Here is a 22,887-nt window from a genome sequence, read left to right as displayed (position 1 = left end):
CCAGGAAAGAATCCTGCCTGATCGGGGTGTATTAGTTTAGTCATGAACGGGAGGAGTCAGATTGCCAAGATACTACTTAAAATAATGTAATCTATGTTTAACCTTGATAATGGTCTGTGAGCTTTACAGTTGTATGCAGGATTTTCCAGCTTCAGCAGGGATACTAACAGTGCTATCCGGTTAGTGCCCGGCAAGCTCCCAGTTTCTCTGGCTGCGCTGTCGAGGTCTACTAGCATGGGAGCCAACTCTTCAACATTAACAACCAGAAACCCGTCCGTCCCCGGGGTTTTTCTGCATGCTAAACTTTATCGCTGCCTTTGCCTCCTGTAAAGTTTGCCTCTGCCTTGTTCCTCTTCCCCCTCATCTGTGAAGTGTGGGAGTGGCAATGGTGTCAGGAAAGCTTGCATTGTGGGGCTCCTGTATAACTGAAAAATACTGATAAAAGTGTTTATTGATCCCTTCTTGGCTATGTACTCTGGTTTCCTCCTCTGCCTCTGTTTCGACTATGGTGACCCTTGTTTCGCTGGATTAGCTAACCAGTCCAGAAAAAATACAGTTTGATCCTGCTCCGTGTGAGCTTGCTCCATGTACTGCCTAAATTCGAAAGCACCTGAGCCATTCAACCTGAGTTGCCACTTTCTCCTTGGTGTCCATTAGGGCCCGATGTAGTTCTGGGCACCCAGGCCTACGCTGTTCCACTTCACACAGTTTCTGTTCTTCTGCCAGCCCATCCCTCATCAAGGTGCCCCTGACTCCCATGGATTTGATTCTGCCATGCACTAAACCTAATCACTACCTTGAAGGCTTGTAATGTGGGCCAGTTAGGCCTAGAAGGAAAACGTTGCCATTTTACAGGAACACTGGGCTTTCCTAAAGTTGTCATCCATTGTCACATCGACTTTTGACACACATTTTCATTTGTGACACTATGGGTTAGTTCAATAGAAACACCCACCTTGCTTACACAAGTCAACTTTACAAGAACACTATCGTGTTGCCTTGGCACTATGAACAAGTCCTGCATGTACGTTGTGCAAATGTGTTTTTTTTCCGTCCATATGGCGACACAGCTATCTGTAGCACAAACAATGGCAGCCTGATCACAATCTCAGCCCAAGGCAAGGATGCCTTTTCTATGAATAAGCATCTGTTTTCAGGTGTAGACAGTGGAGGTACTTCTGCTGACATCAAGAGGTCTCTACAGACTGACGCTTTTGCCCAGCAGCTGACTAACATCTCCATGAGGGGTGTCCAGCTGGTGACCAAGACGTGATCCTAAATTGTTACCCTCCAGGTAATGGGGTTGGACCATCCAGTGAAAGGATTCTTGTCAAAACATACATGTACACTCTGCACAGTAGGAGTACGCCAGCTTGTTATATTATTCCATATGCTTGCATTTATTCTTTTTTTCAGCACAATGGTGGAACTTTTTGTTTTATTTACTGTTCTGATACTTCTCATAACTTTCATCTGCTTTTGTCCATTGATCATTGCAGCACATATATTCAATGCAAGAATCACATTGGTTCAACAAACATTGAAATCTTCCCTTTGTGTATTCTGTGTATTTCTCTGAGCCAAAGAGAGCACAAGTGTGTGAGTGAAAGTTCTAGATCGGTCACCAAGGTATCTAAGGGAACAGTGTTGTCATGTTCAGTGGCTGCCAGAACTATTCGCTCCCTGTCTAGGTTAGGGGGGCTTATGGTAACACCATGAGCTAGCTGGTCTGTGAGACAACACATCCTGCGGGAGTGCACATAATCAGTCTGGCACCATCCCAAAGTGTATGTCATTACAAGGTTATGGTCCTATATTGTGTGGGCCAGATACTCTATGTTATAAGCTAAGCTATAAACATCAGGGGTCCATAGGAATGTATCTATGCATATGTTAAGCTTGTGTAAAGTAGAAAAGAAGGAGTCATTTTGTGCCTGTGGGTGTGTCTGCCTCCAGGTGTTGATTAACCCTCATCAAACTGAAAGGAGTCAGGCCATCCTGAATGCCTGTGAGTCCCTCAATGGAGGGTGTGAGCCCATTATGGTTGAATGGCGAGATATGGGACTGGAGGGCCTGTTAATCCTGCCAGGAAGAAACCCTGCTCTACACTGGGAGTATCTACATTCACAAATACTATGTCCCGGCCTTCCAGGTCACCGGTCACCACCACATATCTACTCTCCGGGTCAATTAGCTCTTCTGTGTGCTGAAAAGGGACCTCATCCGGATCCAAACCAGTGCGCCCCTGCCAGAAGCCGAATAAGTTGTATAGTATGCCTGACCGCACCATCTGCGCTGCTCTTTCTTCAGCTGTTAGGAATGATTTTTGTACAATGCAATATGGATGTCCCTTCTATTTAAATAGGAAAACACTTTGTAACGTTTCGACATTGTGTCCATATCTCAGATGTTCCATGGGAGTAACTTGTAAGTTATGGGGGCAGCCATTTTTCTGGTGTGTGAATCTTCACTCCTCCTCATCTGTTAGCAGCAACCCAACCACTATACACTGGTACAGCAGAAGGGATCGTGGACAAGAGATTCAAATAGTTACAACTCATGGATTCCCAAGCAACCAAAAAATTACATTCATTCCAACTCCCACTCCCCAGGATAGTTGGCAAAGACCCCCATCCAAACAGTCAGTCAAACGACTACTACTCGTGGGCGTGCCCAAGTGCTGCACTACAGAGGGTGTTAAGCCGGTAATCTGCTCCCCCACCGGGTACTCCCACCGAACACTTTTATTAGAAGCAATATCTCCTGACTCAGGGGAAGTAAGTGTTTATGTCCCTTCCTCTCCAAATTTTTGACTCCATAGTTACTTAAAAGAAGTACCCATGAAGTTACCAACTTGTCAGCTGCATGATAATATTTCATCTGACTTTCCGGGGGTCACCTTAGGCAATTCAAAGCTCGAGCCTCTAGAGATATTGGAACTGTGGTCGGAGTCCGAGTCTTGTGCACCTCCATTGTCCACTGGTGATGGGGTTCCTGTTTCAATGCTGCTCATTGAGGCTACTGCTGCCATTACTTTCTGTCTCTGTTGCTGGGCCTCGGCTTAAACAGAGCAGTTGAGTTGTGGGTCTTGGTCCTGCACCAAGATCTGGCCCTGCGTGAGCACCTAGTCCAGGAGTCCTGGCTGGAACCTGGTTAAGAATGTTGGTCGATACAATTCCAGGTCTCTTGTGGGGTCTGAAAGAATCAGTTTACTGTTGTTGTCACCACTCTGAGCCGTGCTTGGAACATAATTATATATGGGGTTCCCATCTGTCTGGGTTTTTTTTTGCTTCTAGGAAAGTGGATTGTTGCCATTCTACCTCCCTTGAGAAGTTCAGGACAACTTTCACTGTGCTGTTTTCCACTGAGAGGTCTTCCTTATGCCTGGCCTGAACCAAGATCTGATCACTGTCTTTATAATACAGCAATCAGCATGCAACAGGACACAGCGGGGTCCCTGGGAGGGGAGGTTTCGCTGGCACTCTATGCGCGCGTTGTGGAGCGAAAAACGAGGTGAGGCCCTCAATTGTCACTGCCTCCCTGATCCATTTCTCCAAGTAGGTCAACATGTTGTTCCCTTTGATGCTCTTAGGAAGGCCCACCACTTCAATGTTGTTTCAGAGTAATCTATTTTCAGCATGTTCCGCCCTCAGTTCTAGCATACAAACTTTTGCTTCCATAGTGGCTAGCCTCTCATTCGCCGACGCCAATGCTGGAGGCACTTCAGCTAGGTCTGTCTCTGCCATGGTAACACTCTCTGCTAAACCCTGGTGGTCATCCCTCAAGAGTCCCAGATGTGCTCCAAGTGTGTCTATCTTAGGTTCCAATACCTCTTGTGAGGCTATAATTGCCTGTAGTATGTCCTCGACTCTGGGGCTTTCAATAGCTTCCGGCAGCTGAGCGTGATAACTGTTGTCTCTCGGGGTTTCTGTGGTTTCCCCCGGTGGTGGACTCCCCACCTCCTGGTCCTCTTCCATGCAACATTGCCCATGGCAACACAAAATTAAGGAATGCTCTCAGTGGCTCCTGATGTGTGCCCTGCTCCCAGCGAGTCACTGGACCCGGAGTAGGTTCTAGACAGTTGGTTCAGTCCCAAAGGGGTCCTTCTTTGTCTTGTTGGAGTGCACTTTTTGGATCCTCCAATCCCTGTGTTTTGCCTTCTGTTTAGCAGTCAATGGGTTTGAGTCAACAGTCTCACACTGGTTCTGTCAGTCACCCAAGACAAGGTAACCCCTCAGGATGGTGAACTTCTGGAAGAACTAGGGGGTAGTGTGTCTTTTACCAGCCCACTCCTTCAAGAGCCAGTTGTCCGCTCTCTACGATTTCCAAAGTCCCGGATGGGTACGGGAAGCGGTGCCTTACCAGGGACCTCTCTCTGGGATTCCCAGTCTGGTCTTTGCTAAAGTTTGCACATTGGGAGATGCACTTCAAGTCAGTTCCCATAGTGGTCCCTCATATTCGGTTGCAAGGATCCATTTACAATCATACATCATATGTTTTGTCCCTCTGTTACTCTCACACACTAAGGTGACTTTAAGGGCCTCTGATTCATGCCTTATAGTGACATATCTTTCCACGCCGAGTCCTGCAGATGGTATGTTACTTGCTGTTGGCCTTTTTCGAAGCCAGTTGGTGACCAGCCGCAGAGGAGCCAGCTTAGACGACCTCTACCATCTGCTCTGTGTTTCCCCTTTGAATGGACCCCAACCCAGGCCGGGCCCCCAGCCTCAGACGTGGCACAACAACATATCAGCCGTTACTCCTGCATGTCCTCCCGGGGGACCAGTGCTACCTTGACAGGTCAAAAGGTCGGGCCACCCTGTGAGTGCATGTGCCCTGCTGCTGATTTTGGCCCCGGACCCCCCCAGCTCACTTCACCACCCAAGGCAAACCATTCTCCTAGTGTTCGCTAACTGATGATGGTGCCCCGTTATTGCTCCTTGCTAGTTGGGGCTTGCCACTGTGGGTCTGCTTCTATCAATGCTGCTGTCCAGCCCTCTGCTCTTTTTGTGTCTGATCACATATGTGGTAGTTCACCTGCTCTCTGCACCGTGCTGTATTAATGGAGATCCCGTTCCCGGTCAGGCTCTCTACCGTTATCACTCTGGTCAAAGCCGTTAGAATCTGTGCCAATAAGTGAGTGTAAGCTGGACTGGCTCCTTTGAGGGACTGAAATGTCCGATAGAAAAAGTGGTGTCTTGGGTGGATTTGGGCAGAAGGCTGGTCAAGGTTGGATCAGACCAGTGATGACTCGAGGTCAGAGACAATGATTGGTCCCTCCTCCTTTACTCGGTTCTCAGGTCCGGAAGGGGGGTAAGAAGTGAAGCCAGAGGTTAGACAGGCTTGGAAGGTCCAACTGGCATGTGGCGGAACCCGCAGGTGGGATCCCAGATGAATGGCCTTGCAGCTCCTTGGGGCCAGGAGGTGCACCAGAGTAAGTCAGACTGGATCTGAAGAACTGGACCATGGCGGAAGCAGCATGCCATTTGGCCCATAAAAATCAGAATGTACCCTCACAAGTTGCGGGATTGGCTTCAAAGTTCACTGGATTTGGGAGTGAGATTGCGAATAGTGGCACCACCCCTGAGCATGTTCAGGTGAATGCAAGTGTCCTGAGGGAGTGAGATCCCACTTCAACTTAATGTGTTTCTTTTCAGATTTACCTGAAAACTTGGAGTGTGATAAAGACAGGCCTCTCAAGCGGTTCCGACGACTCCAGGAATAGGAACAAGATCAGGAATAAACCTTTGATGTAGACTGCGACTTGGAGTAGCCCAACTTGAAGTCTTCCTGTACTTGGCGACATGGAGTTTTTCCTAGCATTCCCTGATGGTCTTTGGGTTCATTGATGTACAGTCAGTGGTGGCTTTGGAGTCGTGGCTCGACTCTAGGTACTGCAAGCATATCTGGTAGGGATCCGTCACATACATTTGTTTGCGACAGTCCTTAAAGGGCTTGAAACCTGTAGGCTTTTGAGATGGCATCCCTTTCACACTGAAACAACTTGAGGTACAATGAATCAAATAGCTGAGGAAGAGAGCTCAAATTCCGCATCTGATGGTGCGGAAAGCAAGGAACTGAGGTCAGCACGTGGAAGTAACGCATATTTAGGCCCCATACATAATTTCCAGAGTGAAACTATGTCTGTGCAGAACTGCAAGGCACCACCTTCAGGCACACAGAAGTACTACTGAAAAGTTTCCAGATCCACTCTGATGCCTGAGAAATATTTAAAAGGTGAGGAATCTGGGGCTAGAATTGTCTATCAGAATGGAAAATTTTAACTGACACTTTCACCTAAGTATATCAGCCCTTTAATCTTTGTTTTTTTCAATACATTTCTAGTGTTAAGTAAAATAATATTTCAATACAAATCCTAAGCATGCCTACCTCGCTTGATGGACTGAACACCCCCATGGGTGGCAAACATCCCCCAATGCTGGTCAACCTCACACAGTCACACAACAATCCATGGAAAGTTTTGTGAAATGGCGCCGAAGCTATTACCTATCAATGCTGTCCGAACTAGAACTACACAGTTGTGGTTATTAACTCATTACATTGTGAGAAAAAGGCCAGAGTATAGTTCTCTATTTCACTCACAATAGAGTAGAAGTTGCTAGATTTAGCTATTTATGAGTCTTCCAATAAATAAATAAAAACTGGGTTTACAAATCACTTTTCCACTCATCTCAGCCTCTTGGATTTACTTCAGATATTCCAAAAAACACTGATTCTATGGTCTGGTGTTCCAGTGAGAATTTGCTTAAAAGTGACAGTGTTCAGCTTATCAGCATGCTTTATGAATTATTAGCCCCTCTTCTCCCAATAAACTCTCAGAGTTTTTTCCTTGGTATAAGAGATGGTTGTTTTACTCCATAATGAATGAGAGGTATCACCTTGGTGGCCTAAGCAGATCTTACGTAAGGCAACACAGTTCTGAAGTAAATAAGCTAATAGTCTGCCTAGACTAGCGGGGTTATTGTCTTAACTATCTCTAAATCATCTCTAGCCAGAATCAAATTCAAAGCATGCCTCTTCAAGTTAGTTGGAACCTGTCCAGATTTACCAAGTTGAGAGCTTTCAGGTCAAGAAAACTTTCCAGAGCTTTGTTGAAGGCCCAGTTGTTTATGTGTATCAGTGATATCCTTACCTAAGTCATTATCTGACTATTATGACCATTGGCATTGCTAGATAGACGCCATATGCTATTATTTTTTTCATACCTTATTTAGCAATGGACAGTTTTGTGCTAGACCCCTTGTTAGATGTTTTAAATTTCTCTTCTGTAGGGTTATAATATGATGAAGTGCTTTAAGCCTGCACCCAGTACTGTTTGTGGGTTTCGAATATAAAGAGTTATAAGTGTTCTAGGAGTCAGTCATGTTTATTTTGTTGTATGCCCAAAACGAGTGAAGCTTTAGGTAGTTGAGAAACCCGGGAAGAAAAGATATACCATGTTTGAGACAGAAAGTGATTAGTCAGTAGTCAGCCTATATGTGAGGTTCTCTGTCAAGGGTGACTACTTCAATTACTTTGACTACTTTTAAATTAATTGTTGGGATAAGATCCAACGAGAACTGCCTAGTGGGTAGGACAGTCCACTATTTGGATGAAACACATTCCCCATTAGTGTCTGGACACTTTGGCTCCAGATGGCATCTTTTGCATCTTTATCAACATCTGGTTTTGTAAAGAGCCACACATATCCAAAAGCACTTTCAGTGCTCAGCACATGACATCACAGCCAAGAGAGCCGGACCTGAGTGCAGAAAGGCGTCAGTAAGAGCAAACTTGATCTTAATATCCAGTGAAGGTGTTCAACCATTCCTATCAATGAGAACAAATCCGCGACAGATTTATATTGACTCAATTTCACTTAAATACAGCACACTATAGAGTGGCCTTTCCAATGATGGACCAATGGATGAAGGGTCTTCCATCCTGTCCTAATGGTGGGCGTATCTTTATGTTTTTTGTACCTTCTATATATCTCCACTGAAGCATTACTTGAAGCCTTTGTTGACAAAATGTAAACTTTCAAAGTATAGAACAGCACTAGTATATCTCCAACAATTAGATTCTATGCATATTTGCACATTCAGCAAGCTGTCACACTGAGGAAATCGCTTTTTATTACTGAATTAATTAACTTTAATTTTTCTTTTAAATACAATCATTTTTAGAGATTTTAACTTATTTATACATATGCGTTATATGTTTTTGTTTTTTTACCTTTTATGGTTCGATAAGTCAACAGAATAAAGATTCATTTTGATATTATTTGAGTTGGCATCACAGTCAATGATGGATCGGAACATAAATATTTATATTAACGTTTCTGAAGGTCCTAAGGCTGGCAGAATCTGTTGAGAGGACTCCACGATTTACTATCATGACAAACCGATGTGCTACCAGCACATCATGTATTGTGCTTAAGGTAAATCTAGATAACATGCACCAAAGGTTTGGGTATTCCAGTCAGGATTGTACACATTCAACCTATCTTTCAGGTATCTAGGGGCTTGCCACTATATTGTTTTCTGGCCAATTGTATATTCTATCATCGAATCTATAGCTATACTTCCAACCAAAGCAAACTACAAGGAACTTGAGAAGAACTTTCTGGTGTGTCCATAAATATGTTAACATTTTATAATATTTAGATTTGTGGGACAGATGCTTGCTAGAATAACCGTCATGAATGAGCTATCACATCCCAGTGCACAGTGGACAACAGTTAAGTAGAAGATGTATATAATTAAAATAGAGTGGTTTGTGACCATTGTCAGATCCACTTTGGGGGGGGGGGGGGGGGGTGCGACAGAGTAATCATTGATTACTTGGGCTCAACTACAATGGGTGGGTCCTTTTACCACTGATGTTCTAGGGTTTGTTTTACAATAGCACTGAAAACTGGGTCTGCTACCACACATGATGCTTATTGTAGTGAGTGCAACCAATCCAAGGTGTTTTAGGGCTGTAGAGTAGGAGGGTTGAGATGTAGAACTCAAGCAATTAAATGAAAGGTACAATATATAAATGTCCAGGCAGTGCTTTTCTTTTAATAAAAGAGAAGTGCTTTAATTAGATCAAAATGGAAGATTGTACATAGAGAGGAAGTAGCACTTCATTGGTGCACACTAAAAGGTATACTGGGTTCACTTCACAGAGCAACATAAAGCTTCCTAACTAAACTCAGGTGCAGACTCAATATTGAGAAGTGGAGTAGCTTTCCTACACTCTGTGACCCATAGGTCAGTGTGTATTTTTTTAACTAGGCAGTTCTTGAATGTGGGCTGCAGTTATCTTTCAAAGTCACACCGAAAATCTGTTTGTTCCATGCAAAGTCTCTGTTTCTCATTCTTGGATAACTGTTGCACAAACTCAAAACTTCTAAGTGCAGATGTGTAGGTGTTGTACTCAAGTGAAAACAAGCATGCTTGCAGTCACATGAGCTTGTTTTAGCAGACCTTCCTGTTCCTCTCTCTTTTGGGCCATTGAAGACTGCAGTGGTTCGGTGAAGGCACTCCCGACAAATGTATCCATAACTTTTGTTGGGTAGTATTTTGCCTCTTGTTGGTCACACTTTAGTCCTTGGGTACAGAACAGAAAGTGGCAGCACAGGTCATCAAATCTCCTCAGTGGCAGTAACTGGTAAGGGCACGCTTGTTCATTGTTTCTTAGGAAGTTGGTCTTTGTTTGGACAGGGAGGTCAGGAGTCAACTTTGGTCAGTTCCAAACATATTGCTTTGGCATTCCGCTTCTTCTGGTCTACTTCTACATCTAGATACAGTGTCTGGACTTCTCCTCCTTGGTCAGACAGTTCATGCTGGACAAGGCACGCTCTTTTCAATCTCATTAGGCAAGCAGACACCCAGCTCTCAATCAGACCCACAGCTTCTTCATCAAGGTGTGCAGATGTTATGCGATGTTCCCTCTCCTCTGGGAAACTAGCTATCATCAACACTTGCCCGGGATCACAGTAGCGCTTTGAGTACCCCGAGGAGCACCCCTGTACTTCGTTTGTCAAGTATCTTTGAACTGGAGCCAAGTGAGAAGGCTTGTGTCCCACCTTCATTCATAGTTTCCAGACAGGGGATACCGGTCACTGTCTACTGTTCAGGAACTGGCTAGCGATGGTCCTTTTTCATAATATCTTCCTTCTGCTGTTCGAACACCTCCTTATGTAAGGTGATGACACCAGCAGTTAATGATGAAGCTGGCTCTAAAGAGGAGTATCACTAACAAACAGCCTGATTCATCAAAGGTAATTGCGCTCGCAAAGGGCCAGAATCTGAGAATCTGGCCCTTTGCGAGTGCGATTTTTGCATTTGGGATTCATCATCCCAAATGCAAAAATCGCTATTACCGAAATCGCATATTTGCGAGGAATTGGATTTAAGGAATCTCTAATAGAGATTCCTTAAATGCAATTCATCAACCAATTAAAAATTGCGAAATCGCAATATTTGGTCGCAATTTACCACCAAGTCTGACTTGGTGGTAAATTGCGAAAAAAGAGTAAAAAGCACTTTAGTGCATTTTTTTTCTTTTGCATGTTACACACACACATGTCCTTTGGACATGTGTGTGCGCAACACCTGTTCAAATGTGCATTTAAGGGGTGCTACAGGGTGTCCTTTGGACACCCCTGGCACCCTTCAAATCGCTATCTTATTTGCGATTAGCAAATTGCTAATCGCAAATAAGGAATACTCCCCATTCATTCCTATGGGCCTTTTGGCCCATAGGAATGAATGGGGAGTTTTTCCTTATTTGCGATTAGCAATTTGCTAATGGCAAATAAGGAATGTGTAGGAATCGCATTTTTTTTGCGATTCCTACATGAATACCGTTTTGCGAGTCTGGAATAGCGATTCCTTATGAATCGCTATTTCAGACTCGCAAAACGGCCCAATGATGAATCAGGCTGTAAGACACAATAATTGTGAAGATATTCACCTGTCTGTCATCTGGTTTTATGGATGGGCCACTCAAGGGAAGACAAAAGGTCTGCCTAGAAATTTCCCTCTAACAACTGAATATGCTCAACTCATTTCCCTAACATCACCAAAACGGCAGTGCTCAGGAAGGGCTTATCAGCAACTCCCTACTAACTAGGTCACTTAGAACTTCTAAAGGGTATCCTGTCTTCATCACTCCATGCCTTAGTGCCTAGAGCTAAACCCTTCAGAATGTATGAAATACACTTCTACCTCCTGGGGAGATTGTGTCAACAACTCCATGTTGTGCCTTGTCAAATCAGGTGCAATTCAAAATGGATCCCACTGGCTAGGGCCTTCACACAATGACAACAACAACATTGAATCCTGCTAGCAGGCACTATACACACAACACACACTTGACAAATAAAAGATGATTGCAGTACACAGTCTAGGTATGACATTCATGCAGAACTTTAATCAAGTATGCCAATAAGCAAGAGCCTGATCCTAACTATAGCAAGTGTAACTTTTGTACTTTCATGGTGTGTACATAGACATGGAAAATAGACATATGCTCAACCAAATAAAAAAGCAGATGGCAAATGTCATGTTCTGAATGTTATCATATCCCCTGATTCATTGACTGGTCCAGTCATAGCTCAGTAGCGATTTGTTTTAAATGTATCTGTTCTAAATTGTGGTTACATTGCAAAGGTACCAAAAATATTTGAAATTCAACATTAACGAAAACTAGCTATTAGTCTAAACACAGGACACTATGCCTCTATGGAATCATTAAAAGAAGAAAAGGAAAAAAGAAAAATATTTAAACAGAATTTATGTTGAAATACAATTATGCTGTCTGATGGTTACTGCACTATTTAAAATATATATTGAGTGAGAGATAAAGAAACAAGCAAAGGTGGGATAGAGGGCAACACATTTTGCTTTGTTTATAGTCCATTCAATGGTTCGAAGGGTGTTCTTGGTTTTCTAGATAACATTTTTACCAAACAACATTTTTGATAAAGCCTAACAACGTTTACAAATGTTTGAGGTTAAATAATATTCATAGAATAAGTTACTTTCAAAAAGCAGAAACAACAAATAGAAAAAAAGTTTTCATCTCTCAAACTAGATGGTATCTACGTCATAAAACCAACATTTCAAGTTTAAAAAGGTATGGCCTTTTAAAATGAAAAGCAGACATATACGTCATTAGGTAAAGTGCTTGCATTTTTATTTCGTTTGTGCAGTGTCCAGCCACCTTGAGTTTGAATTTTATAGACATGAGTAGCAAAGTATATAGTCATACTGAGAAAGTATGTTAAAATGGGTGGGAATGATATTAATACGTATAAAAAGGTCCTCATGTTTCTTTTTTTGTGTTTCTTACTGTTACAGAAACTCGGCCTTCCGCGTTTTAGGCACCATGAGGGATACGGTAAAGATCATGGGGAGGTTGCCATATTTCATAGAGGGAAATTTGACCCTAGTGGAAAAATCGTCCGTCTTCCAGAAGACCAACAACACTACCATAAGGAAAAGCATGAGGAAAAACCTGGACACGGATCTCCCTCTGACGAACCTCAAGATCAACAAACCAAAAAACCTGATGAAGGCTCATCGCCAGAACACGCAGGGCGAAAGCCGATCCCTCCACCTTCCGGAGGACCCGTTGGAACAGTGGAGTACTACCATATGATCAATGAGACTGATGTTTTTCCTTCCCCAAGTAATCCTGTCCCCTCACATCCCATAGTTCCCCCTGGATCTTCTCCAGGTCAAGAGGCTGTTGAGCCAAAACACCCTATTGTCCCTGGTGTTATTGGTCCATTTCAGGATCCAGAACCACAGCCATTTCCCCTCCACCCTTCAGATTCAGCAGGATGCCCCTCAGATCCCAAGCACATGCTGCCCCACATTGCATCCTTATTGCCAAAACCTTAAATGAATGTTTAAGCAACACATGAAATGATCTTATAGTGTTTATATGATGAAAACCCATTCTCTGTAGCATAATGTGACCACAACACCTTGCTATTTTTGTTAATACTGGAAAGTCAAAAGCTATAAAGAGATGACATATAGAATCTTTCTTTGGTTCCTTTTTTGTGGTCATTATATTCTTCTATCATTTTCATTCAGTTGTGCAGTTATTTATGCATGACTCATGGTGGTAAACCTCATTTGTATATGTGTTACACAGCAGAAGTACAGAATTTGTATGTTAACAGTATTAATACTGGCACCCTTGTAATCCACACTACAAAATGAATTGCCTTCAAGAGCACTGTATCAGACATTATTCTCACCAAAGTCCATGGTCCTCACTTCCTGAATTTCAGAAAGGCATATGGTTTATGTTGTAATTTGAACATATCACATGCACACAACCAACTATGTTAACATAATGTATAAAAAGAACACAATCTCTTTTTTTATAGCTCAAAGTAATGCAAGTCAAGTCTGCATATAAATTAACATTAATTTATTTTATTTTACCCATAAGAATGACTATTTCACCCTCGTTGCTCCCAGATAATGCATTTGACTAGAGTTGAAGAACCTACCCACTGACTCCTTGGAGCACAGAAAATCTACTAGTGATCCTGTGGACCTAGATAGAATGGGATCCTAGTCATGCGAAATTCATCTAGAGAATGGGGTCCGTCAATGGTCTGTGATAGGGCCCACTCTTTTTGCATTTTATCTTGCAGACCTTCAGCAACCTTACAGAAAACACAGTCGTTCCTGCCAAAAATGAGGGGTCATCATGTTGCATGTTTTATGTATGCTGTGGATCTAGCCTTTCTAGATATGACTCGAGTAGGGTTCCAAAGGATCCTCACAGCTCTTCGCAAGCATTGCATGGTTAATCATTTGGTAATTAATATGTATAATATTATTTGGGTGTTTGGGCAGAAAAGTAAACTTTACTCGTGGTCAAATGGTAGTCAATTGGTTGAGGACGTGTCTTCATATAATTAACTTGGCATACTTTTTGCTAGCAAACTAAACTGGAAATGACACTTAGAGACTATAGGTTTAAATTTTTTTTCTTGTCACAGCTGTACATGCTCACCCAAACAGCAAACATTGCCGCATTGTGAAATTTACTTACAGATATATTGCAACTTTTTAAACAAAAAAATAAAAACCCTAAACATTTTGGGATGCTTGCCTGCCCATATGAAGTGATGGAGCTAAGCCTATAGAGCGGGAATAGTACCTGTCGGGAAGTCGAAGGAAGAGTCTGGAAGAGGAAGAGTATCCTGGGGAGGATCATCATCTTAATGGCTGCAAAGCGGCCAGCAAAGACAACGGATAGTGTCTCCAGTGGGTGAGTTCAGTCCATACTCGCCTCTGCAGGTCTCAATAGTTTAGGTGTACTTTTTTCCGGTATTGAGGCCAGATCACTCCCAGGTAGGGGATGAAGTCTGCTGCCTATTGCAGGGGGTAGACCTGGGTTAAAGAAGCCAGCGTAGGAGGCAATACTGATAAGTTAAGGGCCTGCGACTTATGGAAGTACATGCGGAGGCCCGAGAACTCTCTAAACTCCTTCTGCTCCTAAAGGGAGAGGGGCAGAGTCTCCTGGGGGTTGTCCAACATCACAATGACATCGTTGCGGCAAATAAACTAATCAGATATTCCTCCACTCCAAAGAGAACTCCCTTGATTCGAGGAAAGTCCCTCACCCTCTATAGGAATGGCTCCATAGAGAGTACAAACAGAAGGGGTGAGAAATGGCAACCCTGCTGCGTGCCCCTTCTTATCGGAAAGCATGCAGAGTTTCGCCTGTTGACTTACACTGAGTCTTTTGGGATCCCGTCTTTGCTTAAGACCCAGGAGCGAAATCGTCCCCCCAGGACAAAGTGGGCCAGTGTGGCCTCCAGATAAGGCCAATGCATGCTGTAAAAAGCCTTCTCAGCATCGACCGATAACAGCATTGATTCACTCTTGATGCGGGTGGCTCTGCATATGATATGATGGAGTCGCTTTGTCTTATTTGCTCACTGCCTCTGTGGTATAAAACCTGCTTGATGGAAGGTGACTAGACCATGCATATAGGGGTTGATATGGGCTGCCGGAACATGTTCAGTGCAGAAATGGGGTGATAGTTTGCACAGTGTTAACCATCTTTTCTGTGCTTACAATAACAACAATGGTCGCCTTGTGCATCGAAAGTGGGATAGTGGCTGCATCTGATATCGAGTTAAAAAGCTTTATGAGGTCAGGAGCTAGTTCAGGGCAAAAGGATTTATGGAAACTGGATGGAAAGCCACCAGGGCTTGGCGACTTAAGGGATTTTTGTCTAGATATAACAGCTATGACCTCCTCAATGCAAATCGGACATTCACGCAAGGCCACTTGTGCTTCCATCAGGTTGGTAGTGGTCGCAGTGTGGAGGTAACAGGCTGAGCTTTTTTGGGGGGAGGAGCTGCCCTGTATATAAATCTTTGTAGTAGTCCCTGAACTTGGAGGATATTAGGTCATCCCCCTCAACGGACACTGCCTTGGCGGTCAGCAGAGAGTCGACCCTCGCCTATTGTCTCTGGGCTCTTGGCTTGTTTGCCAGGAGTCTCCCGCATTTATTCCTCCCAAACTAGAAGGAATGCTTTAGCCTAAGAAGGGAGCATTCAGCTCTATCTAATTCTAACCCCACCAGTTGTTTCCTAGTCATTTCTTGCTTGCACCATATTTTCAGAGCTCCGGGGCAGTGATGGATATGTTCCAGTTTACGCATCTGTATTTCATCCCTTTTGGCCTTTTGCATTTTATTCTCTGCTGCTGAGAGCGCGAAAAACTTGCCCCTAAAACTACCATTCTAAGCATCCCAAACATGGCCAAGCTACTCCATTCAGATCAGGAATTACCACTTAAACACAAAACAATTGCTAAAGAAGGCTTATTGGTCATGGGTGGACAACGAGAGAATGTGCAATCCTAAGCATTGTAAATCTGTTGCTCAGTTTTTGTTAGTTAAGGAGCTCCCCTATAGGGAACCCTATCTGGATCTAATCCATAACTCGGGCGACAGATCACTGTACTTCAAATTTAGGGTGGGGGTACTCCCCTTAGGGTTGTTAACTTCCACCTGGAAACCACCACTACAAACTGTACCATATTGCCCCTTCTGTGACTCAAGGGTTGAGTCCGTTGCCCACCTGTTGTTTGAGTGCTATGCTTATGCGGTGCCTAGGTCGAGATGGCTGAAGCCTTTATGTAGGAGCTTGGGAACTAGATCACATTCGGAAGCCTTACGCATATTGCGTACAGATGCCCGACCCTTTTTTGCCTGCTGTATGGCAAAATTCCTAGGCTGGGCTTGGCGAATAAGAACTGCAAAGAAGTTGTTGATCCAGTAATGTGTTCCCTGCCTGTATTGGCTTTTATAATTTGCCCAATAATGCATTCTTTTAATCCCACTGTTGATTCTGTAGGATATTTTACATTGTACATTGTTAAATGGTTTTTATTGATGTAATGCATTGCTTTTATGATATGTTTTTATATCGAAATAAAGCTTTAATCAATCAAACTTAAACACATGTAAGGGAATTCCCAATGTTAGTCTATGGAAGGAGTAGGCCTCACAGTAATGAGAAACAAAATGGTGTGTTTGTCACTACCAGGACATGCCACACAATAACGGCACATATCCTACCGTCTACTAACATAGGACCCTGCCCTTAGGGCTACCTAGGGTATATATTAGGGGTAGCCTATATGTAGTAAAAGGGGAGTTTAAGGCTTGGCAAGTAGTTGTAAATGCCAAGTACTGTGGCAGTAAACTGCTCATGCAGGGACGGCAGGGGTAGGCCTAAGACAAGTTTGAAAGGCTACTTCTGTGGGTGGTGCAATCTGTCATGCAAGCCCACTAGTAGCATTTAATTTACAGACCCTGGGCATATGGGATACTACTGTGCAAGGGACTTACAAGTAAATTAAATATGCCAAACAGGTGTACGCCACTCATCCCAAGTTTTAGGGGCGAGAGCACATACACTTTAGCACTGATTAGCAGTGTGGTGAAATGCCCAGAGTCCAAAAGCCAACAAAAGCAGGGTCAGAAAAATCAGAGGAAAAAGACAAAAGTTTGTGAATAACCTTTCAAAAAGGGCCAGGTCCAACGGCGAAGGAATCTGAAAGAGAAAAGCCGGTTAAGAGGCTGATGGAATCTGAAAAGGAGGGGTTAAACGAGCAAGAGAGCAAGGAATTCTGAAAGAGAAAAGCTGGTTAAGACGACAATGAAATCTGAAAAGGATGGGTTAACGGAGCAAGACAATGAGGGAATCTGAATGAGAAAAGCGGGTTAAGACGACTATGGAATCTATGAAAAGAAGAGTCAAAGGAGCGAGCAGCAGGGGAGAGCTGGCCCGTTTACCTGCCCAATAGGACTGCGCTGTGGCCTCCATTGAGTAAGTTACCTGGTAGGAAGGCGGAGCACAGGGCTGACCTGTGGGAGGTGGGCTGCGGGCGAACTGAGAGAAAGCATCCAGTTCTTATTGTATCATGCAGATTTTGGTGTGCTAAATACCAAAATCCACGTTACTCTTTACCAATTCAAAATAGGTATTATTTATTTCACCTGATAAATTACATATCAAGTGGTATAGTTATTTATCAGGTGCAATAAATAACACCTATATTCATTCATGAGACTTTGTCAGTAATTCTACTGGCTAAGATTTAAAAAAAAAACTATACAAGTGTAGGGAGCTACATCATCAGTAATTCCAACATTTCTGAACAGACATATAGATTAAAGTTAAAATATCATCATCATCATAAAACTTTATTTCTGTCAGTATGACCATAAAAGTGCCAATGCATACAGTACATGATTTGGAAACGAGTACATGACAAAAGTTCTTTAAATAAAAAACAACGATTTCCAATTGATTTGATTATATCTGTCAATTGTATAGCAATTAAAACATCAATCAAGGGAATGTATGGAGTGGCAACAAAAACTTGCACTCCAATAAACACACAGCACAGCCCACCAGCAGTCGCAATGTTAAAAAATAAATCTATAAACAAGGGTAAAAACATGTAAATGATTTCTAAAACATGGGTAGCAGAATTAGTAAAAAGAAAGGGAAATGCACACTATTGTGGCTTTGATGCAGACCTTCTAATGATCCATATTTTGCCAAGGAACTTGGCAACTGCGCAAGTGACTAGAGGCCTAGAGTCAGATTTTAAAATGAGCAACTCTTCTTGGTGGCATCGAATTGCAAGCAACCTTAAACAGGGGCTATCCATTTGATTCTCGAAGAGTTGTACATGGGGCAGGCAAAGAAAATATGGCTAATTGACTCAACAGTGCTGGGGCAACCAGAGCAGCACTTCATTGCGGAGGAGGGCCACCGCTATGCAACTGTAAAGGAGTTCACAGGAAGGGAGCCAAATCTAAATTGGATATAAAGCTTCCTATCCTGGGGAAATGTAATGCCCTTCAAATATTGTTCGTAGGCGCTTAACAATTTGAAATTCATAAATTCTAATGTGAGACGGCCCCCAGACGGATGAGTAGTGGTAGTCTGCGCTACCCAACCAATATTGAGTCTTAATCAGTTCTTTACTGGGCAGCAATGTAGGATCTTTAACGTCCCATGAGCTCGCCAGGCCAATCTTTGAGAGCAGTAACCTAACCTTAATAAACCACCCAATTTTCCTAAAGCGGCCACGTGTGCAAACTTCATCCAGAGCAGCAGCATATTGGGAAAGCTTGGGGTTATTTTCAGGCTCAGCCAGAAGAGCACAGGAAGGAGCCTCGCTTTATCCACAATTGAGGGTCGTCCCATGTCTAACTTTAATGGAAGGAGGGGAGTGCTCTAAGGGAGTGAACATAGAGATCTGAGGAACTTGTTCTCGGTCTCGGTAAGAAGAAGAACTTCCAGGTTTTCAAATACCCAAAGTTCTGCCGCATACAGTGCAGACCCCACTACATTATGGTCGTAAATCTGGAATGGGGCTGCTACAAGCTTGGTCTGGGAGGTCCTTTGCTATTTAATCAGGGCCCCTGTGGTCTGCTTCTGCTGAAGGATCCATTTCATAATGTGATGCTTCCAGGCCATTTCCTCAGAGAGAGTTACACCCAGATAGTCAAAGGTAGCCATTCTCTTGGTGGGGATCCCCCTCAATACCAATTTACCTTTAAACAATTTGTGGGGATTCAGCAGTAGGAGTTTGGTCTTTGAGGTTTTGCCCTCAAAGTCTTTTATTCCACAGTAGGCCTCAAAGTGGTTTAGGAGCAGTTTCAGCCCGCTGGGAGTCTTGGATACTATTAGCATGTCATCCCCAAACAATAGGGTTGTTACTTTGACACCCCCCAAAGAGGTGGCGTCAGCAGGAACTTCAGGTAAATATTGAACCGCTCCATTTATGAAGAGTGAGAAGAGAGTAGGAGCCAACACGCAGCCCTGTTGAGCCCCCCTGTCAACCCTGATCAAGTCTGTCAGTTGCCCTTGGTTTCCCCAATGGACCCTTGCGTGGTTGTTCTCGTGTTGACAAACAACCAACGCAAGGATGTCAGAAGGAGGGCCCAACTCATGCAGAATGCACTATAATTTATGCTTAGGGATGAGGTTGAATGCCGACTTCAGGTCAATAAATGCTATATACAGGCTTCCCCGCTCAATGGTTACAGTTTTCCAGGCCAATAAATAAAAGCTGAAAACCTGATCGATGGTGCTGATTTTCCATCTAAACCCTGCTTGGAAGAAGGATAAGATGCTGTTGTCATCCATCCAAGTCTTAATCTTTGTAAGAAGGGCAAGGGAGAAGACCTTTTGAGCATCATCAGTCAAGTTGAAGGGCCTGAGGTTGGAGGGTAATGAGGGGTCACCCTTCTTAAAGACCGAAATGACCTTGGCTCCCTTCCACGAGGGCGGTATTGAAGCTCCTGCGTCAATTCTATTGGCTAGTGCACAGATGTATTTAGACCAATTGGCAATGTCATTGAGGAAAACATCGCCAGGGACACCATCAGGCCCCAGGGCTTTATTCCTAACAACAGAATTGATGCTGTGTGTGATTTCGGCTAGAGAAAAAACCCCAGTGGTCTAGGGGTGGGTGTAATCAGGGATAGGGTCATCCATAGCAGAATCCCCAGATCCAGTATATTCTGAAGAGAAATGGTCATACCAGGTGGCAATGGCAATATTGTTAGTGGGTGGTCTTGGTCTTTCCACATCTCCCCTGGTGACTAGGAGCCAAAACTGTTGGGAATCTTTCCTCTGGCAAGCATCAGTGATCTGGAGCTAACAATTCGCATCCCATTCTCTTTTGGCTCAGGCCAGAGCCATCTTATAGGATCTCTTATATAAAATATATTTTTATAACTGATATATGTATATATATGTGTGTGTATGTATATATCAGTTATAAAAAGATATGTTTAAAAGTAAACTTTTTGCATCTACACAAGTCTAAGCGAGCTTTTCTTTCTTCGTGTTGAATTTCTTCTCTTATAATTTACCGGTAGGCTCGTCCGGCATAATTCTCCACCACTCATGGGCCCTGGTTAAGAATTGAGATGTTTGTATACGGATATATATATGACATGTGTCCATAATGCTAGATAAGTTAACAGAGCGCTGTTTTATCCATCATAGATGTTGCATTATGGGAGATTGAGGCCTCTCTCTTTTGCGATCAATGCCGACGCAAGAAACACTTGCCGTTTTTGGATTGGTTGCAGCTCTACCAATAAAGTGAACATTAGGCTATTTAAAAGTCTGAATGCTGTGCAAAATATATTATGATTTGTGGCACTGACAAAGGCAATGATGCCCAAACATGTTTGCTGTAAGAATAAATCATTTTATTGACCACGTGAGTGCTCCGAAGATTTTGTGGTCGTAGACGACTGGATGAACTCACCTTGAGTCTGCGGAGGCACCCACTGAGTGTTCGGCTGCGCAGGTGAAGCGCATGGTATGATATATATATATATATATATATATATACACACATATATATTTATATATATATATATATATATATATATATATATATATATATATATATATATATATATATATATATATATATATATATATAATATATATATATGCTGCAAGGCTCGTCCTCCACAACTTCTCCCCAACAGACTTGCAATTAGACGATGTAGACCCAATTTAGTGCTTCTTTTTAGTTTATTTTCAAAAGTGCAACCACATCATCACGACGCGTTTCGGCAGCTCCCTGCCTTGATCACATGACAACAGTGTCGTGTGATGCACCTCCTTTTAAAGTGACAGTGCTTAGATGAACATAGAAGAAATATTTTGCAGTTGTATGTACTTCTTTTTCTTTATGATATGTACAATACAGTTTCTAATAGGGTTCAATTATAAATGTAAAATACATTATTGAAAAAAGGAAAATTGGCTACCTGTATAATACAGTTTTTCATACTTGCTTCAAATGCATTGGTAAAACATGGGATTCAATTATGAATGTAAAATACATTATTCTAAGAATGAATGTTAACTACCACATGTTGCATTCCCAACCTTGTTCCATTTTTCGAACCCAAAATTATATCAGCTCCAACTATTATTCTCCTAAACGTCTAATAGCCATAATACTACTGTGCATCTCTAGAACTCAAAACCAACTGATACCAGAATGTGTTAAAAAATGATAACAATGAAATTATAAATGTGAACTCATGTAACTTGTGCCCAATGCATAACACCCTAAGTGATTGCTTGGTTATTAAATTTATACATGAAGCATTTCTTCAACCAAAGGCAAAATATACTTAACAAATTATTAGATATCAAGACAGTATTTACATAGGCTTAACTTACTAAAGGCTTTTTTTCAACTTTCAAAGAATGATTCCCACAATTGATGAAACCAATATTCTGACAAAATACGGATCAATTCATTCATTTAGTCGTTAAAATTCCATAAATAGTTAAAACCTATGTTATATATAAAAGATATATATACAAAAAATACCTCTCTCTAAAAAATTCATGAAGATTGTACGAAAGCTAATAAAATATTTACATAAAGATATTTCATAGTACGGGGAACATTTTCTCATCAATATATAACCACGTTATCTTACAGTTTTCTTAGTGCAATTCCCATTAGTATTCAAGACTGTTACTCCAAGAACGTATACAAGTCCTCACTCATATTCAAACCTTTAGGCTGTTTCGTATCTAATGTTAGTATGTAGTGTGTTTCTAACCGGCGTAACATACCTTTCCTGTCCCCACCTCTTCTCTGCATTGGGACAGTGTCAATTATATAGTATCTTAATTATTTGGGGTTTCTTCCATGTACTTCGTGAAAATGCCTTGCTACAGGGTAATTGGGGTCATTGTTGTTGATCGCCCTGATGTGCTGCAAGATTCTCTTGTGACTTGGAAGCTTTGTGCTGCCAACATATTTTAAATTTCAGCTACATTCTAGTATGTAGACCACATACTCACTTTTACATTTTAAGTGATATTTTATGGTCTGCGGTTTTAGGCTAAAGGCTGTCATATAGGATGTTTTGTTTACGCCATATGTACAAGCCTTACAACTAGGGCCTTTGTAAAATCCCTACGGGCTAATGACCACCCTGTATTTTCACTATATTCAGGGCTACTTTTTACCAAGACATCTGCCATGGAGGTCGCCTTCCTGTATGTTATTGCCGGGTAGTCTGGGAGATATTCACCAATGACAGGATCATCTTTAACTAGATGCCAATTGCGCTGCAATATTTTGCGCAATTCCCTATGCTGTCGGTTGTATGTCATGATTAATCTGGTTGTATCGTCAGGTGTTTGTGTCCTTCCCTTGTTCTCAATTACAGTGGTATCCACTGTCCCCAGAAGTTCTTCCCTGGACTTCAATCTCGACTTGATGATCGCTGCATCTATTGTTTTAGCACTGTAGCCTCTGTCCAGAAATCTAC

At 42.5% G+C, this 22,887-nt stretch overlaps 1 protein-coding gene across 2 annotated transcripts in view; it reads left to right on the top strand.

Moving 5' to 3' along the window:
• LOC147683834 (fetuin-B-like) overlaps positions 1–22,887 on the top strand; it is a 184,597-nt gene that overhangs the window by 78,429 nt on the left and 83,281 nt on the right. The window contains exon 7 of one of the 2 annotated variants that reach the window (XM_086944232.1): positions 12,354–13,042. The exons of the other annotated variant lie outside the window; for it this stretch is intronic. Within the exon in view, the coding sequence (XP_086800358.1) occupies positions 12,354–12,899 (546 nt within the window). The 3' untranslated portion in view covers positions 12,900–13,042. Of the gene's footprint in view, positions 1–12,353; positions 13,043–22,887 lie in introns of those variants that run through there. 2 annotated transcript variants of the gene reach the window in all.

Source organism: Lissotriton vulgaris, chromosome 11, assembly GCF_964263255.1.
Source record: "Lissotriton vulgaris chromosome 11, aLisVul1.2, whole genome shotgun sequence".
Taxonomy (NCBI): Eukaryota; Metazoa; Chordata; class Amphibia; order Caudata; family Salamandridae; genus Lissotriton; species Lissotriton vulgaris.
This window is presented reverse-complemented; position numbering and strand designations above follow the sequence as displayed.